Source organism: Arachis ipaensis, chromosome B10 (assembly GCF_059453495.1).
Source record: "Arachis ipaensis isolate K30076 ecotype BB chromosome B10, ASM5945349v1, whole genome shotgun sequence".
NCBI classification, from domain to species: domain Eukaryota; kingdom Viridiplantae; phylum Streptophyta; class Magnoliopsida; order Fabales; family Fabaceae; genus Arachis; species Arachis ipaensis.
The window spans coordinates 2,882,692-2,906,123 of record NC_142435.1 but is presented as its reverse complement, the minus strand read 5'-3'; the positions used below and the strand labels follow the sequence as shown (position 1 = coordinate 2,906,123).

Sequence of the window (23,432 nt, the reverse complement as noted above, 5' to 3'; positions counted from 1 at the left end):
TAGGATTAGATCTAAGAGATGAGTTTAATTTATATGTATATTACAAGTTGAATAACTGAGGGAGGTTATTTATTTCAGCCTCAGATAAGAGAGAGAACAGAAGAAAAATAAGTTTTAGTAGCGATGACTTGGTTGACAATCATTCTCTAAGAATGCTAAATAATTAACTAAACTTGAACAATCAATTATGTAGCTTCGTATATACTAGAACAGAACTGGGATAGTCATTGATTGGTTGCAACGTAACAAATGAATATTAATTATTATGATCTTATTATTATTAGAGAAAGTTTCAAGAGCCAGCACTTTAATTAAAATACATAATTTATTTTTTTTAAATTTTATCAACCTATAATACAGGACTAAATATATAACTAAGTATATAAATTATATCAAAGTATTTATATTTAAACTAAATTTGTCAATTTCTTTTTATTTTTCAATCATTATAAATTCATAATTATAGAATTGTTTAAAATTTAATTGTTTGGTTGCTCAAGTTCGAAACGGGGTCTGGTCCAATGAATGTTGAGGATTGGTGGGTCGTTGGATGTTTGGCCTGGATGAGTTCTAGGGGTGAGACAGACGAGGCTCTTCGGAGTTGACGAAATTAAACGTGATGGAGTGGGGGAAGGGAGAGCCACTTGCAAGAACTTCAACGCTCAAGTTAGTGTCCATACAAAAGGCGGTTATTAGGGTTAGAATAGGTGACATACTTGGGGGAGGAGTAGGGTCCTCCCCTTATATAGTCTGTACTAAAGCGGGACCCACAGGAACAGATCCTCCTTCTTGGAAGCTTCCTTCCAGCTGTCTAGGTGCTGTAATCAGGTAAGAAAGGAGGGGATTCGCGGGTCGAAAGACCCGTCGGATCGTTGACTCGGTATCCAGGCCCAACTTGCTAGTGGGCTGGGGCGGAACAATTCCCCCAACGCGCTGATCGCAAGCCCAGGCAGTAATCGGCGCATTTTAGCTACTCGCCCTTTCCCTGGTTGATTTCTCCTTAGGTCGAGAGTCCGTCAGCGGGGACCATGACCTCGTGCGCGTGTATTGCCCCTATACGTAGCTTGGTGCGTCGCTTCGAACTTCGCGCTGGCCATTTGATACTCATTATGATTAATTTGAAAACCCAGGAAAAAGGACTATTATGCTCCTGCCTTTTCGCGCTCCCTCCTTGACGGTTACCATTCTTTCTTTCTCCAAAACTTCCCTCATTCCTCATTTTCCATTCCCTATCTCATTCGCTTCTGTTTTCGCTTCTCTTCCATTTTTACTCTGAGTTGCTTTTGTTTGGGAGACATCTGCGCTCCTTTCTCCATTTGCTTTCACTTTCCTACCTTCTGCATATCTTCCTAGTAAGCATTCCTAATTTCTTTTGTTGTTTTATTGTACTGCTCTGTAGTTGTAGTTATTTTTGTAGATCATTGCATGCCACTCTCCTTTTTTATTTTGGTTCATGTTTGCTTGAATCCACATAGCCCACGTTAGATAGTTGCTAGGGGGTACAATTTAGGTGTCTATTTCTTGAATCTATGCCCTGGATATTAGCGTGAGCATCATGGATTATTAGTGTAGTTAGCGGTAGTTTCGTTTTATTTATCTTCCGACTATACGATCTCCTGAGTTAACTCGAGTGGTGCCTCTACTGTAGGTGTGGCTCGACCACTAACGCCGAATGTTATTAATTTTTATGCTTGGATTACTTTGAATGTGAAAGATACGCTGTCTCAAGTAACCAGAGAGGATCTTCAGGCTCTTCGGGACTCTGGCTCCTTATGCGGGGAGGCCCCTAGGAGGCGAACTACCAGGTCTACATTCCCAGTGACCGCGAATGGAGCTGTCATAAGAACATGGCCTCCCCTCATGTTATTGATTGGTTGTGGGCATATAAACCTTTTAACGAAAGGTCAGGACGCCAACATTGAACTTAACCCCATTGATGGGGAGTTGTGGAAATTAGCGTTCTCATGACATTTTTTACTTTTTCTCACAAATTTCTAAGCATCTGACATCATGGAGGGCTAGTAGTATTTGGCTCTAATGAGCTTCCTGGCTAATGCCTTTCCCCTAATATGATGACCTCAACATCCTTCGTGCACCTCACTTAGCCCTTATATAGTCTGTACTATAGCGGGACTAACAAGAGCATACCCTTTTTTTTGGAAGCTTCCTCCCAGCTGTCTTGTAATGAGGCAAGAAAGAAGGAGATTCGCGGGGCGGGAGATCCGTCGAATCGTCGACTCAGTATCCAGGCCCAATTCGCTAGTGGGCTGGAAATAATTTTTTATTTGATTCTATGATACCACTTATTTTATCATGTAATATATTTTAACAATGAAATAGAATATTAAAAATAGACTTATTTTAATAAAACTTATATATATTACTTGTCTAGTAAATAATGTGAAATTAGTTTAACTATTTTATAATTTAGTTAAAAAATAATTTTGTATTATAAAATATAAAATTACTAAAATAATATGAAATCCTTTATAGTTGAATTTTATTTAATAAAATTATTATAATTTTTCTTTTGGTGACTAAAATCATTATAATTTAAAATAATTAATTTGGCCTTCTAATTATACACATAAGAAATATTGTCTATAATTATAATATGAAATAAATATATAAACAAATAAAAATAAAAATAGATAACATTGAACAAAAAAAAAGATGATTATAGAATTTTATATTTGACAGTTGCCCTATTTAACTATTAGAGAAATTTCTAACTCGAAAGCATATACTTCCAAAGAACCTTCCTTGAAAAATCGTCGATCATCTTTCCATCTGAGGTTGATTTCTTGGCTTCTCTACGTTTCTTCCATTGCTTCAACAAATATCATCTTCCAAAATGTTTTTGTGCTCTACATGTTTTTGATTCATCCTAAATTAACGTCCAATTCTTCCATAGTTCCATTGCCTTTCATCATTTCTTTCAGGTTAATATTGCTTTCTTTTCTTTCATTCTTTATTTGTTTTTTTCATTGCATAAATAAAGATATCAGATTCATCGTTATCTGTATTTCCTTTGTTTTTCAAGAAGAGTTCTAGAATGAGCAACCAACAGAACACCGAGTTTGTGTTTTTTTTTCATCCGAGGAGGAGCCGAATTGTAAAGAAGCCTTCTCAACATACCATGGCCCATCCCTGGTTCATCAATGTACCATGGAAACATTTCACAAATTTTAAAGAAGCCTCCTCAACACGGCAAAGAACCATAAAAATAAGTGGTATAGATTATTTTTTGTTATTATTTGAATTATCTAGCAGAGTAAAAATATAAAAAATTTTGAAAATAAAATATCTGATGATATGAAAATTTTTGAAAATAAAATATCTGATATTATTAATAACCGTGGGCAATATGTTAATGCACTTATAAATTAATGGAATGTAATAAGAGAAGAAAGATAGGTTAGTAAGGATGGAGAAAGTTAATAAGATGTGGTATTGGTGGGTATGTAAAATATATATATATATTTTTATAACAATTTTGTTGTTGGTGGTTACTTTCAAGATTTTCATGGTATGAAAAAGTATTTTATAGGAGAGAATATTATTGAAAAATCTGATGGTGAAATTATTATTACAAGTCTGCAATTTTTTCTAGAGGAATTATCGGCCAAAGAAGAAGACATTATAATTTTTATTGACAACCAAGTGTATAGTAAAGTGGCTAAATGAGAAGAAAATTAAGTCTTAGAAGCAATGAAAATTAAGAAATAAAGTTTATGGAATAAAGCATTTGATACAAAATATTGGGATAAAATACAGGAACATTGGAAATTTTAAAATAAGAAAAGAATGGAAGAGTGTGACTGTAATAAACAATAACTACTATTTGATGAAATGGATCATATAAATATAAGTGCATGACAATAAGAGTGGGATGAATAAAGTGAGTGGTAAAATTAGAATGATATGAGTGATTAGCATGATAAAATCATTTGGGAGAAAATTAAAACAAGACAAATATAATATTTAAAATACTCAACAATAGACATGAATAAATTTATTTCTATTTTATCATTATTATATATTTTGTTATGAGGTAGTCAAATAAAATTTACATATAAATAATTTCTCTATAAATATAATACATAATAGAATTCAATAATATTATTTAATTAGTATAGCTAATCACATCTAATAAGACAAAATTTTATTATTGTTGTTTGTTATTATAATTTATTTTTAATATTTATTTATATTTTAATATATTTTATATTAAATTATTAATAATTTATTTAATAATTAATTTTAGTATACACTTAATACAATAAATTCATCCATGAAGGATGATCACATCATAAAATTCAAATGTATCATTAGACTATTATATTCTTTGATATATGATGTACAAAAAGTTTCTACATGTATAAATACGTTAGTGTTTGCTTTAACTCCAAAGTTTTTGTAGTCCGCCAATCAAGTTATAATATCTTAAGAAATTTTACGTCACCAAAAAAAAAAATCTTAAGAAATTTTACAAATAATAAAAAATAGCTGAGATCATACTTTTTTTTTGTTTATATTATTTAATAAGCTAAATATATTTTATAACTGTTTATTCGTTATGATATTTTATAATAATGAATATAAAATTTTTTATCGGTTATGTATTAATTATATAGTAGTTTGTCCGAATTATATAACGATTACCATTGAATTATAATGAATTTAGCTAGTGTTAAATGTAAAAATATTATATTGAAAAACTAAACTGTGACACATGTAGGGTTAGTAATGAATAGATAGAGTAAGGTTTGGATTCTATTCTAATTTTACTCGTGAATTAATTTTTTTTTTTAAATTTTATCCTACTCTATTTGTGGGTTAAAATTTTTTTAATATTAATCCTACCCACACCCACTATAACAATATAGATTATTTTTTAGGGTTATAATGTGTAAAAGAAAATTAAAATTTGTCAAAAAACAAATTTTGACACTATTTTAACTATGAAAATATGTTAATAAAAAATTTGTCAAAAATAGTATTTTTAACATATAAGTGATTGTGAAAAAAATTTAAATCTTATTTTGATAAATATTGGCTGTCAAAAATAATTTGTTAGAAAATTTTGAGAACATATTTTCTGTAATACTTATTAATTGTCAAAAATACTATTTATTTTGACACTTATTGACTATAAAATATTTTCAACAAAAAATTTTAACAAAGAATGAAATGAGATCTTGAAACTAAAGAATAAATTGAGATTTTGAAGATAAAGAATGAGTAGTATAATCCTAAACTGAGAGCAGTAGTGTGATGTCAAAATTAACAGAGCCCAAAGAAGAAGAAAAATAGTGGAGTAAATTGAAAACAAATGAGTATCAAAATTGAGGAGTAATTTTCTACGGTCAAATTGTTCATCAAGAAAACATAGAAAATTTGACATTTGTGATATTTGTCAAAAATATATATTAATTTTGACATTTAATTATGATGTTAAAAAATAAAGTGTTAAAATAACTCTATTTTCTTGTAATGACCCTAAAATTCTAAATTCTAGCCTACTCGATCCTACTCGCAGAAAAATAAAAATTTTAAACAAATATAAAATTCAATTATTCCAAATTTCATATATATTAATAAAATAGAAAATAAAGAACTAAGTTTAAATTAAAATTTAAAAAATAAAATTTTAATCTAATATAAAATTACAAATAATATGATCATCAATTAGTTTAGTAGTTATTTCAAATTTTTATAAAAAAAAAAATTATAGGTTTAATATTCACTTTTTTCACTACATACATAACTTTTACACGTATATTAATATATTAGGGATGCAGGTAGAGTAGGATAGGGTATACCCTGAACCCATATCCTATCCTACCCATAAGCAAACTCGCACCACACCCTACTCTACTCGCAGCGGGTCCGATAGACAACCTTACCCGAACGGATTTAGGGATGCTCATGGATCGGATCCGATCCGCATATCCGCGGTGTTTATTCGGATCCGATCCGAAAATTGCGGATATGGATCCGATCCACAAGGCTTTCAGATTGGATCGGATCAGATCGGATCGGATTACAGATTTTGTGTTAGTATCCGCATATCCGCGTATCCGGAAAAATAAAGAAATACATAAGTAAATATTTTTTTTATGTTTTATTTCAACTAATAATGATCATATATGTTGTATTATTTTAATTTATTATTTAAGAAAAGTATGTTTAATATTATTTTAAGAGTAAACATATTTAAAAGAATAGAAGAAATGAATTTTATTGATTTTTTTTAATAAAAATAAGCGTTTAAAAATATCTTATCCGATGATTTTAGTGCGGATCGGATCGAAATTTTGGTCATATCTAATCCGATCTGCGTTCATCCCTAAACAAATTGATTCGAGTTAGATCCCCACAAATAAAATATATATTGCCAGCCCTAAAAACATTGCCCATTAATTGATGAGATTTGTTTGCTTTCGTCTGAAAAGTTCTACCATGGCACTATAGCACGCTATATATGAATCTATCATCTCCTCTAATCTTTTGTACATGATTCCTCAGTAAATTCTTTGTACTTTAGCTAATGTCTTTGTACAATCACAAGACCGAATCAACAATTTTTCTTTTCTCATGTAATTTTTTTTTGTACTTTGCTACTTCTGCTGTTAAATCTGTTACTTGGTTCTGTTGATAAATACGGTCATCTGATTTGTTTTAACTTTTTACGAAGGTATTTTAGTTCATTTGCTAATTTTTCTTTTTCATTTAGAGCTTCACTCTGTGAAGCCTGAAAAACCAAATATGAACAAACTTTAGGATGCTATACGAAAATAACAACTGGAAACTAATGCCAATAATTGAAAAGCACGTAACAGCATAATGCTCTAAATCAAAAGTATTTTCTATTTTCACAATAAAATTTTATGACATGTTAGGAATCAGAGTACAAGTTGAATTCCAGTGCCATCATGAAGAACTATGCTAGCACAGAAAACAGCAGAACTGCATTAGCAAGTGAAAAAAAGAAAGATCAGACTGAAAAAAACTTACTTTAAGAGTCGCCAACTCATTCTGCAGACCTCTAGCAAGGCTAAGGCTTCCAACAGCAGTCGCTTTTTCTGTTTCAAGTTTTCTCTGTGCCTCTTTAGCTTCATCAAGATCTAACCGAAGCCGCCTCTTGTCCTGCTGCAGAGTTAAATTGTATTCCTTCATTCCTTTGCAAAACTCAACAGTTTCAAAAAAAAATGATAAATAAATAACAATGAGGGAATCACCAGGAATCAAATAACTGACTAGCATTATTAAATCAAGTGAGGAATACTCCAAGAGAGAAATATTTTTGCCTGACATATTTGACCAGTTTATCAACGACTATCTTTTCTAGAATATAGCACAGTATTTATAAAGAGAACAGGATGAGTGTGGCACCATTGATTTCACCAAGGAAGACGGAGAACGTTGTTCAACAACGCCTCTACGTTCTCCTTAGTGAAGTCAATGGTGCCACACTCAGAGGGCTCGGCGCTTCCGGCATCCATGCGGTTGTTAACGGATGAATCGCGTCCTTATCCTGCCTCCAGTGGCTCTTTGTCTCTCCATCTTGTCAGCTCTGATCCTTGGACGCTTATCCGAGAATAATTCTTCTGAACCCACCTTCTTCTAAAACGAAAATTATTATCACGGTCAGTGAATAAAATTGAAAACAATGAAATCGATTTTGAAATTAGATGAAAGGGGAAAATGGGGACTTACGGGAGAGGCTGCGAGGAGGCCTGTTCTAGTTTCGAGAAGCCATGTTAGGCTTCGAAAAGGGTGGATTGGTTCTATTTGGAACTTAGGGTGCGTTTACTAGGATGTCGTCGACATAAACTTCAACTGATTTACCGATGAGATCACTAAAAACTTTGTTCATCATCTTTTGGTAGGTTGTCCCAGCATTTTTTAGTCCAAATAGCATCACTTTGTAACAGTAAGTACCAGTTGGCATTATAAATGCCATCTTCTCCTCGTCAGGTCGGTGCATGGGCATTTAGTTGTACCCAGAGTAAGCGTCCATGAAACTCAGAAAACGGTACCCCGCTGCTGCGTTAACCAGGGCATTGATGTTTGGAAGGGGAAAAAAGTCTTTGGGGGTAGACCTTGTTGAGGTCCGAGTAGTCGACACACATCCTCCACTTCACGTTGGCTTTCTTGACGAGAACTACATTGGACAACCATGTCGAGTACTCGAGCTCTCTTATGAACCCAGCATCTAACAGGCTGGCCTTCTGCCTGGCCACCTCGTTAGCTCTTTCCTGTGACATTTTCCTCTTCCGCTGCACTATGGGCTTAGCATCTGGTTTTACGGCGAGCCGGTGATACATGAATTCGGGGTCCACCCCCGGCATGTCAGCCAGGGTCCAAGCGAAGAGGTCACCGTTTTCTCTAATAGCCTCTACAAGAGGCTTCATTAAGTTGTGGGGTGAGGTTTCTATTCACAAAGGTAATTTTTTTTCTCCGCGTCCCCAACTCGAAACTTCTCTAGGTCCCCCTGGGGATCTGGCCTTGGGTTGTCGTCTATCCTTGCATCTAGGTCAGCTAGAAAGACACTGGAAGCCTCTTTTGACTTCTTCCTCAGGGAAATGCTGGCGTTGTCGCATGCGGACGACCATTTTTATATCTCCCCTTATGGATCTGACAGCTCCGTCCTCTGTGACGAATTTCATAACCAAAAACTTAGTGCATATCACAGCTGAGAACTCATTGATTGTCTTCCTTCCCAGGATGACGTTGTAGGCTGTGGAGTCTTTTAAGACGACGAACTCCGGCATCCCCGACTTCTTTCCTTCGGCCGACCCTACATAGACTGGGAGGGTAATTACTCGGTCGGGCTTTATGTAGTTGTCCCCAAGGCCTATGACCCCGTGTAGGTAGACCTTGAGATCAACTTCCCTGAGCCCCAAGACATCAAATATGTTCTTGAACATGATATTAGAGTCAACCTTCGTGTCAACGAGGATTTTTTTGACTAGGCTTGTGCCAATCCTTGCCGTAATCACCATGGGTGGGTTCTCCGAGAGGTCAGTAACCATTGATCCTCTAGGCCGTAGGATATCCTAGGGGGCCCTGGATTGGGTCCCTAGGTTTCCTGATGACACGGCCAAGATTTTGACGTCTTTCCTTGTTGCCGACTTAGACTTGGAGGGGATGTCCTGCCCTACCACTACGTTGACAACTACCGTAGGGGCGTCGTACGTGTTCCCTGTGGTCCCTTGCTTTTGTTTCACGGCCCGGCTTGATCCTCCTCGGATCATTTGTGCTCCCATCTTGTCGGTTCCCTTATGAATTGGGAGAATTCAGTTAGCTTCCCCTCACAAATAGCTTGCTCTTGGGCATCTTTCAGGTCAAAACAGTCCTGAGTCTTGTGGCGAAAGCTTTTGTGGTAGTCGCAGTACAAGATCTTGTTCCCGCCTATCATGTCCTTCAACTACCGAGGCTTTGATAGGATCCCCTTGTTCGCGATTTGTTGGTACACCTCCGTTATAGGGGCTGTGAGGGGGGAAGGGTATAATTCGTGAACTTTCCCACCTGAGGAAATGGTTTTGGCTGTTTTGTCGATGCCCCTTCGCTGGGGGCCTCTCTTTGTTTTTTCGAGTAGTCGGGTTGGCGAGGAGGAGGGTTAGTCGGCTGCCGTTTGTTGGCTACCACTACTTGGCTAACTTCCTCATCATTGATGTATTCTCTCGCTACATTCTGAATTTCTTGCATTGTGCAAACAGACTTAGTGGTGAGGTGCTTCCTAAAATCCTCATTTAGTAGACCGTTTGTCAAACACAGGTTGGCTACTGAATCTGTCAGGCCGTCAATCTCCAGACACTCGACATTAAAGCTATCCAAGAACTTCTTGGTCAGTTCGCCAGCCCTTTGTGTGACCCCTAGCAGGTTAATCGGGTGTTTAGCCTTGGCGATGCATGTGGTGAACCGCGCTAAGAAGCTGCGCCGTAATGGACTCTTGCGACAGTGCATTGAACCAATGGATCGTCAGGCATCTCACCGCATCGTCCACCCCCTCGAGGTTCATTCTGGCCTCAAAATCCGTGAGATGTTCTTGAGGGTCCTTGGTCCGTCGTACTTCATGTCCGTTGCTTTGTCGAAGTGTTTCGGCAACCGAACCTGAAGGATGGAGGGGTGAAAAGGGGTTACTCCCATAATGACTGGGCCCCTTTTTTCCTTCCTCCGTTTCCCCAGGTTTTCCCGTGTCCCTCCGTTCTCTCGGGAGTGTGAGAGCGAGTTCGAGCATTGGTTTCAGTTCGCCCGTCATTTCCCTCACAGTTTCTCTCGCGACCTTCCGACCTCCTGGTGGGGGAACGGTTGCGGGACAAGCTTGGGCGCGTGCCCTGCTTCGGGAGGGGCGGTATCGGTCTCGTGCCGCTAGTTCGCGTTCAAGATTCTGCACCCTGTGCCTGAGTTCGTGCATGATCTTTGAGTTGTCATCTCCCGTTCTCCCAAAAGGATGCCTTTCAGGAGATCGGGAGTGTTGGTTTTCTCTTTGCGTCACGAGTCTCGACAGCTCACATGAGGCGCCTACAGAGCTCACCCTGCTCCTCAGGCGAGCTCCTCCTTCTTTGCAGAGCTCGTCCGAGTGCAAGAAAAACGCCGCCAATCCAGGTTCCCACAGACGGTGCCAATATTCGGTTGCTCGGGTCCGGAATGGGTCTGGTCCAATGGATGTTGAGGATCGGTGGGTCGTTGGATGTTTGGCCCGGATGAGCTCTGGGGATGAAAAGGACGAGGCTCTTCGGAGCTGACGAAGTGTGATGGAGTGGGGGGGGGTGGAGAGCCACCTGCAAGGATTCCAACGCTCAAGTTAGTGTCCGTACAAGAGGCGGCTATAGGGTTAGAGTAGGTGACGTACTTAGGGGAGGGGTAGGGCCCTCCCCACTACAAGAAAAGGCAATATTTGTAACAAAAAAATTGTTACAAAAAATTAAAATTTTGAAACAAAAGGAATTTGTAACAAAAAAATGGTCGTTGTAATATGTCCTGTTACAAAAAATTTTTGTAACAAAAAATGAAACTGTTACAATTCAAAGTAATATTTTGTAACAAATTTTTTTATAAAAAAACCAAAATTCGTTACAAAAGTGATAACAAATCTTGATCTTCAAAATATTTTTGGTGACATTATATTTTTTCCTATCATAAAATTTTGTTACAAAATATAACTTGATTTTGTAAAATTTTTTTTTAGTTATAAAAGCACAGTATTTATTTTTTAACAAATTTTTTTAATACAAATTGCATGTATAATTTACCAAATTAATTTTTTAATTAAATGATATATTAATTATTTTACTGAGCAAGTCAATATCTGTATAATATGTAAAAATATAGATAATTCAAACATGCTTTATTTAACTAAAATTGTTTCAAAACAAAATAATATTAGTGACTACATTGATTTGTTCTACAAGTTATATTTTTTACACAAGTTTAACCAAAAGTTAAAAGTCTAACATAGATTAGTGTCTCTATGAATCAAAATATTCTTGAGTCCTTTAGGTAGCATGTTGTTGAGTTAAGAAATCAACTAATTTAAATTGATGATGACAAATATTATTTTATTAGGCTAATAATCCAATTAGTTCATTATTGTGTTTAATTAGTTTTGATCATTTTGTTTAAATGATGCAGGTCAAAATTTAATGTAGCAGTAGCCCAAATAAATGGAATAAAAATCAGAAGCTCCCATAATGTGCAACACTTACAAACAAAGCCCAAAATGAAAATAACAAAAAAATCAAACGGGCTGAGTGGTAAGTGAACAAAATCCAAGCCAAATGCATTTCTCTCAAGCTGATCCCTCCAAGTTGCTACCTCCAAAACCAACGTTCACCTTCATTCGGTCAGACTCAAAGAAAAGAGAGAGAAAGCTTCGCTCATAAGTTTTTCACCATAAAAGAAAGAAAGAGAAAGTTTAATCCAAAAGGCAAAGGTCTAATCACCCAAATCAAACCAATTCAAGCTAAGTCGGAAGTTAAAGGTGATTTATTTCCCTTTGCATGCATTTTACTTTCTTCCCTTCTTCTCAAACTCTCTGCTACTCCAATTTGGGATAAATGGAGAAAGTGATTTCTGATAATCACTGTAGTGAATCAAAGGCCAAAATTATTTCTTGGGGACAAAGTTGTAGCTCAGGAGTTCAGATCTGGGTTTACCATTGAACATCTTTCATCTTTGCTATTCTGATGCATTTAGTCAAGAAAAAAGGGTCTGTTCCGAGATTCCTAAATTGAGGATTAATGAAAGAAAGTGAAAAGGTAAGCTGGTAGCACACAGCTCGAGGAGTTGACCTGGAAGAGAGTATCTCAACAACATGCAAGGAGATACAAAAGAAAATTGTTCATGCTTCTGAAGGTAAAGATAGAGAACTAGGGTTTGAATTTTTTGTTCCAAGAAGTTTTCTCTAAAGATTCCATCAACTTGGACAGTGTTCTCTAGTTAAAGAGTCATTCCACCAGAATGAGGAACTAAATCAGAGTCAAGTGAATCGGGTTCAACCTATAGCAATTAAGGCTGTTGAAGCATCAATCCCCTTCATGTTTTACAGATTGTAATTTTAATTTCAATGTATATCTTTCTGTAATTTTTTGAGTGGTAAAAGGCTGAAAGAGAGAGCTTATGAAAAAGCCAAAGAGTGATAAAAGGCTGGGAGATACACTTGAGTGAAAAGTCTAGAGTGATTTCAGATTTCTTTAGATTGTTTCTTGTGTTGTGTATCTTGTACCAGTGAGGTACCCCTTTCTTAGTTGGGTAAGCACTAAGAGTGAATAGTTAGGTATTAGCATAGCCAAGTCAAGTTAGGTTAGAACTTGAGAGGGGAAGGATTGTGTCAATCCTGTACAATTGGTGTATGTAATACTTTAACTATAGTGGAAATTCCACCACTGTTGTGGTGGAGACTAGATGTAGGTTGCATTGCACAAGGCAACTGAACCAGGATACATAATGGTGTCAGCTTCTCTCTTCCCTTCTCTGTTCTATTTTCTGATATTCATGAGATAAAATGAAATTGTCGCATAAATTTTTTGCTGCTGAGTTCAAACAGAATCAGATTGAAAGTTTGTAATTAAAGGGTTATTTCATTAAAGTAGAAGAAGGTCATAGATTCAACTCCCTTCTCTAAACCTTCTACAACCTTCACATATTGTCACCATTTTAGCACTCTTGTAAATGAAAAAAATCGAAACAAAAAATTAGAATTTTTACACTTTCATAACATTATTAACCAAACTAACAAAGCTTGGAAACTATCAATGTTGTAGGGTCAGCACCAGTTCAAAAATAATAATAATAATAAAGGAAGAGAGAGATACACACACCACATATACTAGAGAGAGAAATATAAGTTCTCCCAATGATATCAGATAATGAAAAACTAGCAATTATAAGATTTAAACTCACATAAAGCATTAAAATATTGCTTAAGCACTAAAATTAAATGAAGTTAAGAGATACATTCATAGTGAAAGCAAAAATTTCTTTCAAGTAATTTCCTCCTTTTTCTTCTAAATTTTCAATTGGAGTGAGGGGATGCCGAATAGAGTTTTTAAGAATGTATTTTCAAAAGAGCAGTGAATTTGCCTAATGAGTAAACTTATTTTGTTAAAATTCAGGCATCAACTATATTGAAGACAGATTGTGTAGCATTTCATACCAAATGTGTGCGGTAACTGGTGAAGAAAGGCATCCCCCAACATAGCTCCTACCTGCAATAGGTATAATCAATGAGAATAAAGGAAAAGAAATGTGAACCGAAGAAAAAAAAAAAGAAAAAGGAGGATATTACTATGTTGGTGATAGATAAATGCTTAGTAACTTTCTTTATCAATCTGGTCTGGCTTATATCATATTCAAAATTAGATTGTCCATGTAAAATGAGCCATGAATTACAGGATATGGTTTGAACTTATTCATAAATACTTTTGAGGAAAATAACAGATGAGATAAAGTAGTAATCTTGATGAAATAAACAGTGTGAATGAAAAGCAATCAAAAGAAGCATTCAAGGTGCCGAAGCCAAACAGAGGAGGTAGAAGAAACCTAACCCCGAATAAAGCCAAAGAATCAACTCCCTTAATACCTCTTAAAATCAATTCCAAATCAACCATCAATCAAGTTCACCATCATTACAATATATCAATCAACCAGCTTAACGGCAATCAATAATCCAATGTAATCCACCAAAATTCAGATTTCACTGTAATTATTTGTCAAACAATTCATGATCCATCAATATCACTAAATCAACAATTCCAATTATATTTTCACGGTCACAATTTAACATTTATTTAATCAATCAATTACTCACAACAATTAAACCTATTTGTAGTTATTTGATAAGCTTTATAGGCATTCTTAAATTAAAACCATTTAAAATTAAACCCCCTACCTTGATGTCGCAAGCGTATTATTTAATGTAACAATTTCACTTAGTCTGAACTCACAACAGCAGCAGCACTTTCCACGAAGGTAATGATAGTTACAGCAGAACAGAGAATTCAAATTGAATAAGAATGGAAAATGAACACAACCCTGGAAAATTCAAAATATGGCATATACTAGAATTAATTCAACACAAGCGTGGTAGTGACAACCGAATGTGAAAATGGACTGTAATCAAGGAAAAGAACACACCAGAATTGAAGTAGCAATATCAGACTCATCAACAGTAGCTTTAACAGTTTCCTAATGGCATCAACACTATCCCCTATGATGGTTCTAGCAGCAAACAGGAAAAATAGAGTAGCAGTACTAAACAAAGACATAGGTTTTCTTACTCATAACAGAAAGAGACTAAGGAAAAAGATGGAAGCAGAGCAAGGATTAAAGCTTACGAATTCAAGAAAGGAGGAATTGGAGTTGAAGCAGCGATTCCCACGGCAGCTCTATCGATGGGAATAGGACGCAACTGTAACGGTTTTGACCCTAATCAACGGCAGCAGTGACGGTGGGGCAGGATGACGCGAGGACGGATCTTATTCTTCCCCTCCTTGTTGCGTTTCTGCTTCTCTGTCTCCTGTGCGTCTCGTGCGTCTCATCGCTTCTCTTCCTTTTGCATGGAATAGCAGCGGCAATGGCCAGAGCACAGCGGTGGCGACTCCCTCAATGGCGACAGAATAGAACGCGACGTTCTCCACAATAAGCCCTAGCAGCGGCGGCAATGGATTGACAGTGGTGGAAACACAGCGGCGCGGACAGCATCTTACCCCTCTCTCGTGTGACAGCTTCGGCCCCCCTCTCTCACCTTCCATGCGATAGCGACGGCAACGGCAGCACCCAACCTGCCGGCGTTGTCTCCCTCCTTCCCTTTCCTCTTCTTCTTATTCTCTGATTTCCCCCCTTCGAGCTCCCCTTGCTCAGATTCTCCCCTGTTTCTTTTCTTCCCCTTTTTAGACGTATATGCGTTTATGTTTTGTGAAATTAGGTTAGGTTTAAGTTTTAATTTGGGAATTCTAGAGTTAGAGTAAAATATACATGAGTAATATAACAATTTTATAAAATATTTAAGATAGAATCACAATTATCTTTGAATCTATCTAATTATTTCTAATAAAATAATTTTTAAAATTATAAAGTTTAAACTTAATAAGATAAAATCACAATTTATTCATATTTAAATTTTCATAAATGTGGGATGTTACACTATTTGTGTTAGGGGGGTTAGAGTTAAGGTTAGATAAAATTAGGATATATTGTATTAATTTAAAATTTAATTTAATTTCTTAAAATTATTTTAAAAATATTATTTAATTATTAATTAGCTAATTAACTTTTAATTAAGTATTTTAATTTAAAATTAGAGATAATATAATTTACTTTTGTTGTTTATAAAATTAAAGTATTAACTTCTAAAATCTCAGTTATTTAAACTAAATCATATAAATTTTTTATTCTTTTAAAACTACTAAAATTTATAATTTAAATATAAAAATTACTCAATAATTATAAAATTAAATAAAATTTTTAGTTTAACTATCAAAACTTGGTTTAATTACTTTTAATAAAATAGTTTATGAAAATAATAAAACAAGGATATTATAGTAATTAAAAATTAATTTTAATTTAACAATAATTATATAAAAATATTATTTAATTATAAATTTTTAAATTATTTTTAAATAAATAGTATAATTTTAAGAATTAGAGATAATTAAATTAATTATTCTTGAAATAACATTTTATTATTAATTTACAAATTGCTTTCCAATAAACACTAATTAAGATAAAATTAGAGATAATCAAATTAATTTTTTTTATTCATAAAACTTAAAAAATTAAATTTAAAAGTCTCAAATATTTAAATCAAATCATATAAAATTTTTATATTTTTTTAATTACTAAACATTTAAATTATAAATAAGTAAATACCACGTTTAATATAAAAATTTCTAAAAATTTATTTTGAATAAATATAATAAATCATAAATGAATTATTATTTAATTTTTAAAATAATTTTAAACTCAAAGTGTAACACCCTACCATACTTAATCTTATGCTTAAGTCATAAGACTGAGTTAGTAAGGTATTATGACCTCTAAGAATAGTAATATATATATAATAATAGAGAAAAGATACTTAACTAGGAGCCTTGAAAAACGGGTAAAACAAAATCGCAAAATAAAAAGCGCAACGCTCAGGAAAGAATTACTTGCGTGCTAAGAAACCTAATAGGAACATGATAAAGTTAAGCAAAAGAATAAAGGAAAGCCAAGGGAACAGCATAACTAGCCCCTGACTTAGCCTGCGAAGCTAAGGCTGGCCAGAGGATATATATATATATATATATATATATATACATATGAACATACATAGGTATCCCCAAAATATACCAAAATACCAAAATAAACTCCTATCTCTCCCTCAACCTCTAAGAGGAGCAGTATACATAAGTTACTTGGAGAGTAAGCTAAATACATATATACATATATACAAATAAAAAACCAAAATATACCCAAGGACTACTTCGCTTTCCAAGATCCAGACGCTTAGTGAGGAGCCTCTCGACCTGCATCTGAAAAACAACAATACAATATGGAATGAGAACCGGAGGTTCTCAGCATGGTAAAAGTGCCACGTGTATAATAAATAAGGTCCTGAGAATGCCATAGGCAATCCTAGAACTCCGTTATTCAATTATCCAACTTAAGTACTAAACAGAAGCCATAAATAGGGGCAGGTATTCTAAATCTACCTAACTTACTCAAATTCAATGCTAATCTAATACCCAACCATTTCTCCATTTCCTCCATTTCCTCCGTCAATCATAATGCAACAGAAACAAGCAACCAAACAAGTTCACGCACAAGTAATGATCAAATAGTACAAATAGCAAGTATAACAAATAGCAGGTAATATATATCAATTAGGCATACCCAGGAAATGCATAGCAATCAATACAAACAAATGCATATGATGCATGCCTGTCCTATGGCTGATGGGGCCCATCTGTCGGTTATCCAGCCAACCCGACAAGTCTGAAAACCTTAGATTGTCCCCCGTCGCGCATCCCCAAGAGTCTATGCATAGAGTTCACATTCAATCATCATATAAATCACTCAATGGGGGTTATCCATACCCGGGAATTTATACGTGCCCGGTCACCCTGACGACGTAGGGTTAACAGAGTATCGAGAATCAACCTGGAACACGTGGTGGCGAGCCACGGTTTTTACCCAGGGAAACTCGTATCTCAGATATCATCATTCATAAGCCATTTCATAATCATAATCATTATTTAATCATTCATCAAGCCATGGTAGGTTAACTTCTTTTATCAACAACTTCCCTTTCACATTTTTCATCATCATTCCCTTATAATTCATTACGTTTACCCTTTCCGGGTCCTGACCAAACCATTTACCAACCTCTTCTCAACCTTTTTAATATCGATTAATCTTAAAATCAACCCAAATCTAACATTAAATCATTCACGTAATACGAAGATTAATCTTTGACTTCTCGGACCCATGACTATCACTAAGACATTCTCGACACTCTATTTTCTTTTCTGTTTCTAATATAGCAAATGAAATCGGAATTGCATAAACTTTATGTCCAGGCGTTCATATTGAAATAATATTTCTAAAAAAAACTAAAGATCATAGTTTTCTAATTTCTCTAGTCTCAGGAATAAAGGAAAAACCGTGACTGCTCTGCAGTGCATAAAACCAGAAAAACAGTAGCAGCATGTGATATTCAAAATTCAATATAAAATTCAAGTTAAATCCAATGACTTTAAAAATTAATGTAGTTACACTTCACTCATCCAGGTTTCTTTCTCAATTGGTTCTGAGTTAATATCATTTTTAATAAAGAAGTTACATTACCTGGAAGTTAAGTAAAAATGAGTCAAAATCTGTTTTTGAAACCAACAAGCTTAGTACCTTTCAATTTGAATAACTTTTATTACAAAACTCCAATTAAGCTAAATTTTGATTTGGAAACTCCTAGATCATCCAGAAATAACTGTGTCTTGGTTGCAACCCAATTGCTATTCAATTCTAAGAGTTACAAGTATTGGAAGTTGATGCATAGCTTGCTGAAATCTGTTTCTTTTCAGTTTTGACCACCAATATTCAAAAATTCACAACTCCCAATCCTTAACTCTCAAAATTCTGAAGTTTTAGAGCAATAAAGCAAGTTAATCAAATTTTATAACAAAATTAGTTTCACTCCAAAAATCAACTCGTAGAAGTCGCAGCAAGACAAACAAGTTGCTGTTCTATTTAACCTTTTCTGCTGCAGGACAGATTTAACAATCTAACTTTAAAAATTTGCCATAAATTGTATATTTAACAAAAAGGTCCCAAATTTTCCAGTTTAGTTCCCTATATTCCCAAGTTTAGCCCAAACTTGGTCTCATGCAATTCTGACCATTACATAATTAGTTACAGCATATGCAATACCACCACAACACAACTCTACATCCTTATTAACAAACACCAATCCTAATCCATCATAAATAAATATAAGAGCACACCATTAATAACTTCCACATCTCATAATTCCAATATATAAATCCACCAACAAATCTATCCCAACAACATTATAAGGCTAATCATTAAATACAACAAACAATTCAACTTATCCTATGGTTCCTCTAACCTAAGTTTTCACAACACCGTAAATATTAAACGTGCGAAACTTGAACCATACCTTGGCCGATCACTTAGTTCACCCAAGGCAGCCTCACAACTCAAAATCACAGCCCCTCTAAGCTCAATCAAATAGCCCCAAAGTAAGCCTTGTCACCAACAAAGCTCCAAGTAATCCAAATTCAAGTCCAATGCATAAACACCCTCTTAAACTACACCTAATACACATATATATGTTTCAATTCAGTTTTCTATTACCAAAAACAAGATTGAGCTAGGGTTAGGGTGTTCTTACCATACCCATATGCTCAATAGCTTGAGCCCACAAGTTCCGGAAGCTAACTTGAACCTAGAACATAGAAATTGGACAAGATTCACCATAGGTTTCTAAGTTTACCAAAGAAAGAGGGATAGGGATTTTGAACTTAATAGGAGGCTTACCAGTGAAATTATTCGGATAGAAAGGTAGAGCTCAACGCGCTGAGCGCGTGGCCGTGAACGGTGCGGCGATCGGAGCCCGGACGGAAGAGTTATGGTGGATCAAAGGAGGTTAAGGGTTTGGGGGCTCTTCTTTCTCCCCAAATCTGTTTTGCTGCGTTGCATGCAAATGGGGGAAGAAGGAGCTGCTGTCTTCTTTAAGTGTTTGGGTCCGGTTGGACCCACGAGCTCGGTTTGGGCTCCGGTTCAACCGGTTCGGTCCTTCCGGTCCGATTTTGGGCCAAATTTTCGAAATTGGTATCAAAATTTTCGTTTTGACGAGCTCTATCCTATTTTGATACTAGTTTTGTATTTTTAATTTTTCTATTTAAAATTTGATTTATTGACTAATTATTTTCCGATTTTAGCGGGGTTTACATTCTACCCACCAAATTAGGAATTTTGCCCTCAAAATTCAGATTCAATTATCTGAAAAGAGGTGTGGGTAGTCCTTTGGCATATTCAGAGTTTCTTGAAACCGACTTCGTCACTCGATACGTCCATCTCCTTTCATTTAAGCTGGCTTAGGTTGTAAGACATGAATTTGATTTAGAGGCATGCTTCAGAAGTTACGATATACGGAGTATGTTGGAATAGGTTCGAAAGGTGCGACAAAAACTATTTGGCACGCCACTGACCATCAATACTCTCCAAAATTTGAAATAGGCTAACTTGGCGGGATTTAACTTCTTAGATCTGCCTATCTCTTTTGTCGGCTCCCATAATGAGAATCTTTACTCAAATTTGCGTAACTTTTCCTTTGTTGTCTCGGCTATCAAATTCAGGAATTAAGACATTTGATGTTCCAGTTTCCAATTAATTCAAGGCTGTTTAGCATACTGTAGAGTCTCACCTTCTCCCTGATGTATAGTCTCGTTGGTATTCCTAATAAGTAGTTTGCTCCGATGGGCAAAACGGACTTGATCACTTGATCCACGATTCCCTAATAGTATCACCTTTTGTCTTAGACCTTGGCAATCTATTACGAAATCGATAGCTATTCCCTTTTACCTTTAATGTAGAACCTTCGACAGCTGTGGCATTTCGAATGATTTCTGGTGGTCTCTCATTTCTTTCTCATACGTCAAACTTGTAATCACATAGATTTCCACCTCGTTCTTCATTTCTGTCTGCTCAAAATATCTTCTTTGATTCGTGGTAGGTTTTAGAAATCTCAAGGTAACTTTGAAAATTTTCTCTTGTAAGCTTCGAACAACAGTTTCTTTTTTCAACTTTCGACCTCAACACATAACCCTCTCTTGGTGTCTTCTGGATTCAACCGGTTTCAGTACTCTTAGTAGCCCCTTATCACCGTTATTGCACTCCTTAAGTCTTTGACTTTACAATCTCTCTTTCGACATTAAACATATAAATCTTTTCTTAGTTCCCTTTCGTTTGCCAGACTTCGACATCCTCGGTAGGTCTTTATCGTCCCCTCACGCTTCCTGCATTTCGTCTTTGCTATGTTTTAAAACCGCAATAGATTTAGTTTGACTCCTTTAGCTATATCCTTAATATTCAATTTAAAGTTCCAACTTATCTAGCCTTTCTTTCTTCGAAATTTATATCCAAGCATTTCTCCAGAAACTTCTTACTCAGGGCATCCGTTACCACTTCACGATGTTGTATTTACACGTATCCTAAACCCCTCTGGTAATGTATCGCACTAATTCCGAGTTGTTAAATAAGTTCGGGTATTCTAATTACTGGATTTGGGGTTAATCCTTCTCTTGGAGTTTGAAAGCTCTCTTCATATTCAGGTATCTATGTAACCGGTGTATTTCTAGCGCATTAAACTAATCATAGGCTTTGTGGTCGACAAGAATTTAAAGCTCCAAAACTCTTTTTGACGGCGCACGCTTACCTGCTTCATCTTCCGTATCCAAAAGTCATGCTCTTAAGGAACCAACATCTCCACAGTCATAACTATATTTTATACGTGATACTAATATAGGCTCAAGTTAATTTTCAAAAGAACATTAAGCTCGAAAAATGAATGAGCAATACAAACGGTGTTCGTAATGAGTCAGAAAGGAAATCTTGTACACGGTTAATCAGGATTATACCGAAATAATGGAATACACAAGGAGAGGAACTTGGGTGCATCTCAAGAAAAGAGTTCAAATTAGAGACCTTTTGTAGGAAGAATAGAGCGTACAGAGTCAAAGAAGTCTCAGCTGATTCTGAAGAACATGGTTTGCGAATAGGGGCAACTCTAGTAATAGCGAGCATACAAGATTCAAGGATTACGCGCTTATACCAAGACAAGCTCAGACTCATCCTGGAAGAAACAATATTCATTCGCACAAGGAGTAAAGTTAGAAAGGTAGTCAAGCTATTTAGGAAGAGCTCCGGATCGAATGTCAATGTAGGTTTCAAAAGAAGGATTAGATCAAATCGCGAAGATTCGTTAGCACACTCTCTCTGCATAAGGTTTCCTACCGTTCTCTTCCTTCTTCTCTGGCATAACCGACGCTTCCCACAAAGAAATAGTTGGTTAGGTGATTCCCTCTTCTAGTACTCCCTTCCACTCAATCCTAAATTCTACCGATTATAATGATGTCTTCGCTTGTGGTGCGATTGAAGTTAATCTGGCTTCCGGCACTAAGTCTATCACAAACTCGCTTTCTATCTGAAATGGAAGTTCTGACACACCTTCAAGAATTGTCTTAGAAACTCTCTCGTATAGAGGTTTGATTTCATCTCCACTTACCTCTTAACAATTAACATCTAAAGGCTGTGTTCGCTCTACTCCTCTTCCTCAAAGTTTCACCGTCACTGAATTCCAAATAATAACTCCGCGTAACCTTCAACACTCCTGATTTCTTAGATATGGTCCAACCTGCTTCCACTACGTTACTTAATCCTTAACCTTCAAAAGTCTAACCACCCCTCTAAGGTAGCTAAGTGTCACTCCGTCTCAATAACCAATAGTTTTTGACTAATTATCGACTTGGACCTCATGATTACTGAAACTTGTCATACATCACGAATGAGTATTACATATTAACTGTATGCAAGGAAATTAGAAATTCAACTGATGGTTTAAAATTACCTCGGCTATGAGAATTAAATTCAGTTGCATCCCGATTTTCTTTGTATGGACAATTCCAAGACATATGCCATGGTCTCCCGCACTTGTAACATACGCCTAATCCGGCCCTGCACGGTCTGTTTGGATGGTACTTCTTGCACCTTGGGCACCTTAAATTATCCAGTTGAGTACTAGTTTTCCCTTCAGCATTCGGATCCAGACGGTTATCGTTCCTTCGGTCAGTGCTCCAGCGCTGAGAATGTGAAGCGACAAAGCGATTCTTTTTGAAAATTTGGCTCCTCGGTGTAATCTTTCCCTTTTTCTTTGTGAAGGGTTCTCGGTGATCACTTCTTGCTACCTCAGCCCTCCTTGAGCTTTCTCCCGTTGCCTGACCCACGTTAACCTGCTCCAGATAACTCAGTGGTACCCTTGTATTCGGAGCATTATGTCCACCTTCATATTCATTATCATCATTGTTGCCAGTTCCAGCTTGTGGTTGCATCCCATCCATTACTCGGATGGTCGCGACAGCAACAGTACCAATGGCAGCAGCAACACTCGTCATTGCAGTCATGATATCGGTCAAACTATCTATTGGTATGGTTACCTCATTAGCTCGCCGTCTTTGACCTCGATTACGCTCACGACCGCGCCCACGAGATGCCATTTGGTTCCTGTTCACACCAAACAAGTGATATCAAGGTGATCAGTCTCAATATCTCTAGTTTAGTATTTCAAAGTCCCAAATGCATGCTCATGAGCATTCATGCCTCATATATCAGTTAGATACCCTAAATAGCATGTATAGACACCC

General features: G+C 35.8%; 1 protein-coding gene across 5 annotated transcripts; it reads right to left on the bottom strand.

Moving 5' to 3' along the window:
* Positions 1–16,854: 16,854 nt before the first annotated feature.
* LOC107621917 (uncharacterized) lies at positions 16,855–23,413 on the bottom strand. 5 transcript variants are annotated; one of them, XR_015903294.1, is made up of 3 exons: positions 19,549–19,686; positions 19,403–19,456; positions 16,888–17,024 (listed from the first exon to the last, which is right to left on the bottom strand). XR_015903294.1 is itself a non-coding variant. In XM_088503362.1 (2 exons), the coding sequence occupies exons 1-2, from the start codon at positions 23,283–23,285 to the stop codon at positions 16,999–17,001; spliced, it is 672 nt and encodes a 223-aa protein (XP_088359488.1). In that variant the 5' UTR covers positions 23,286–23,413; the 3' UTR covers positions 16,855–16,998. The 5 variants fall into 5 exon arrangements, 1 of the variants encoding a protein (XP_088359488.1); XR_001615989.3 differs by lacking the exon at positions 16,888–17,024 and adding an exon at positions 19,195–19,325; XR_015903300.1 differs by lacking the exon at positions 16,888–17,024 and adding an exon at positions 19,225–19,325 and having other exon boundaries at positions 19,408–19,456.
* Between the last annotated feature and the right edge of the window lie 19 nt (positions 23,414–23,432).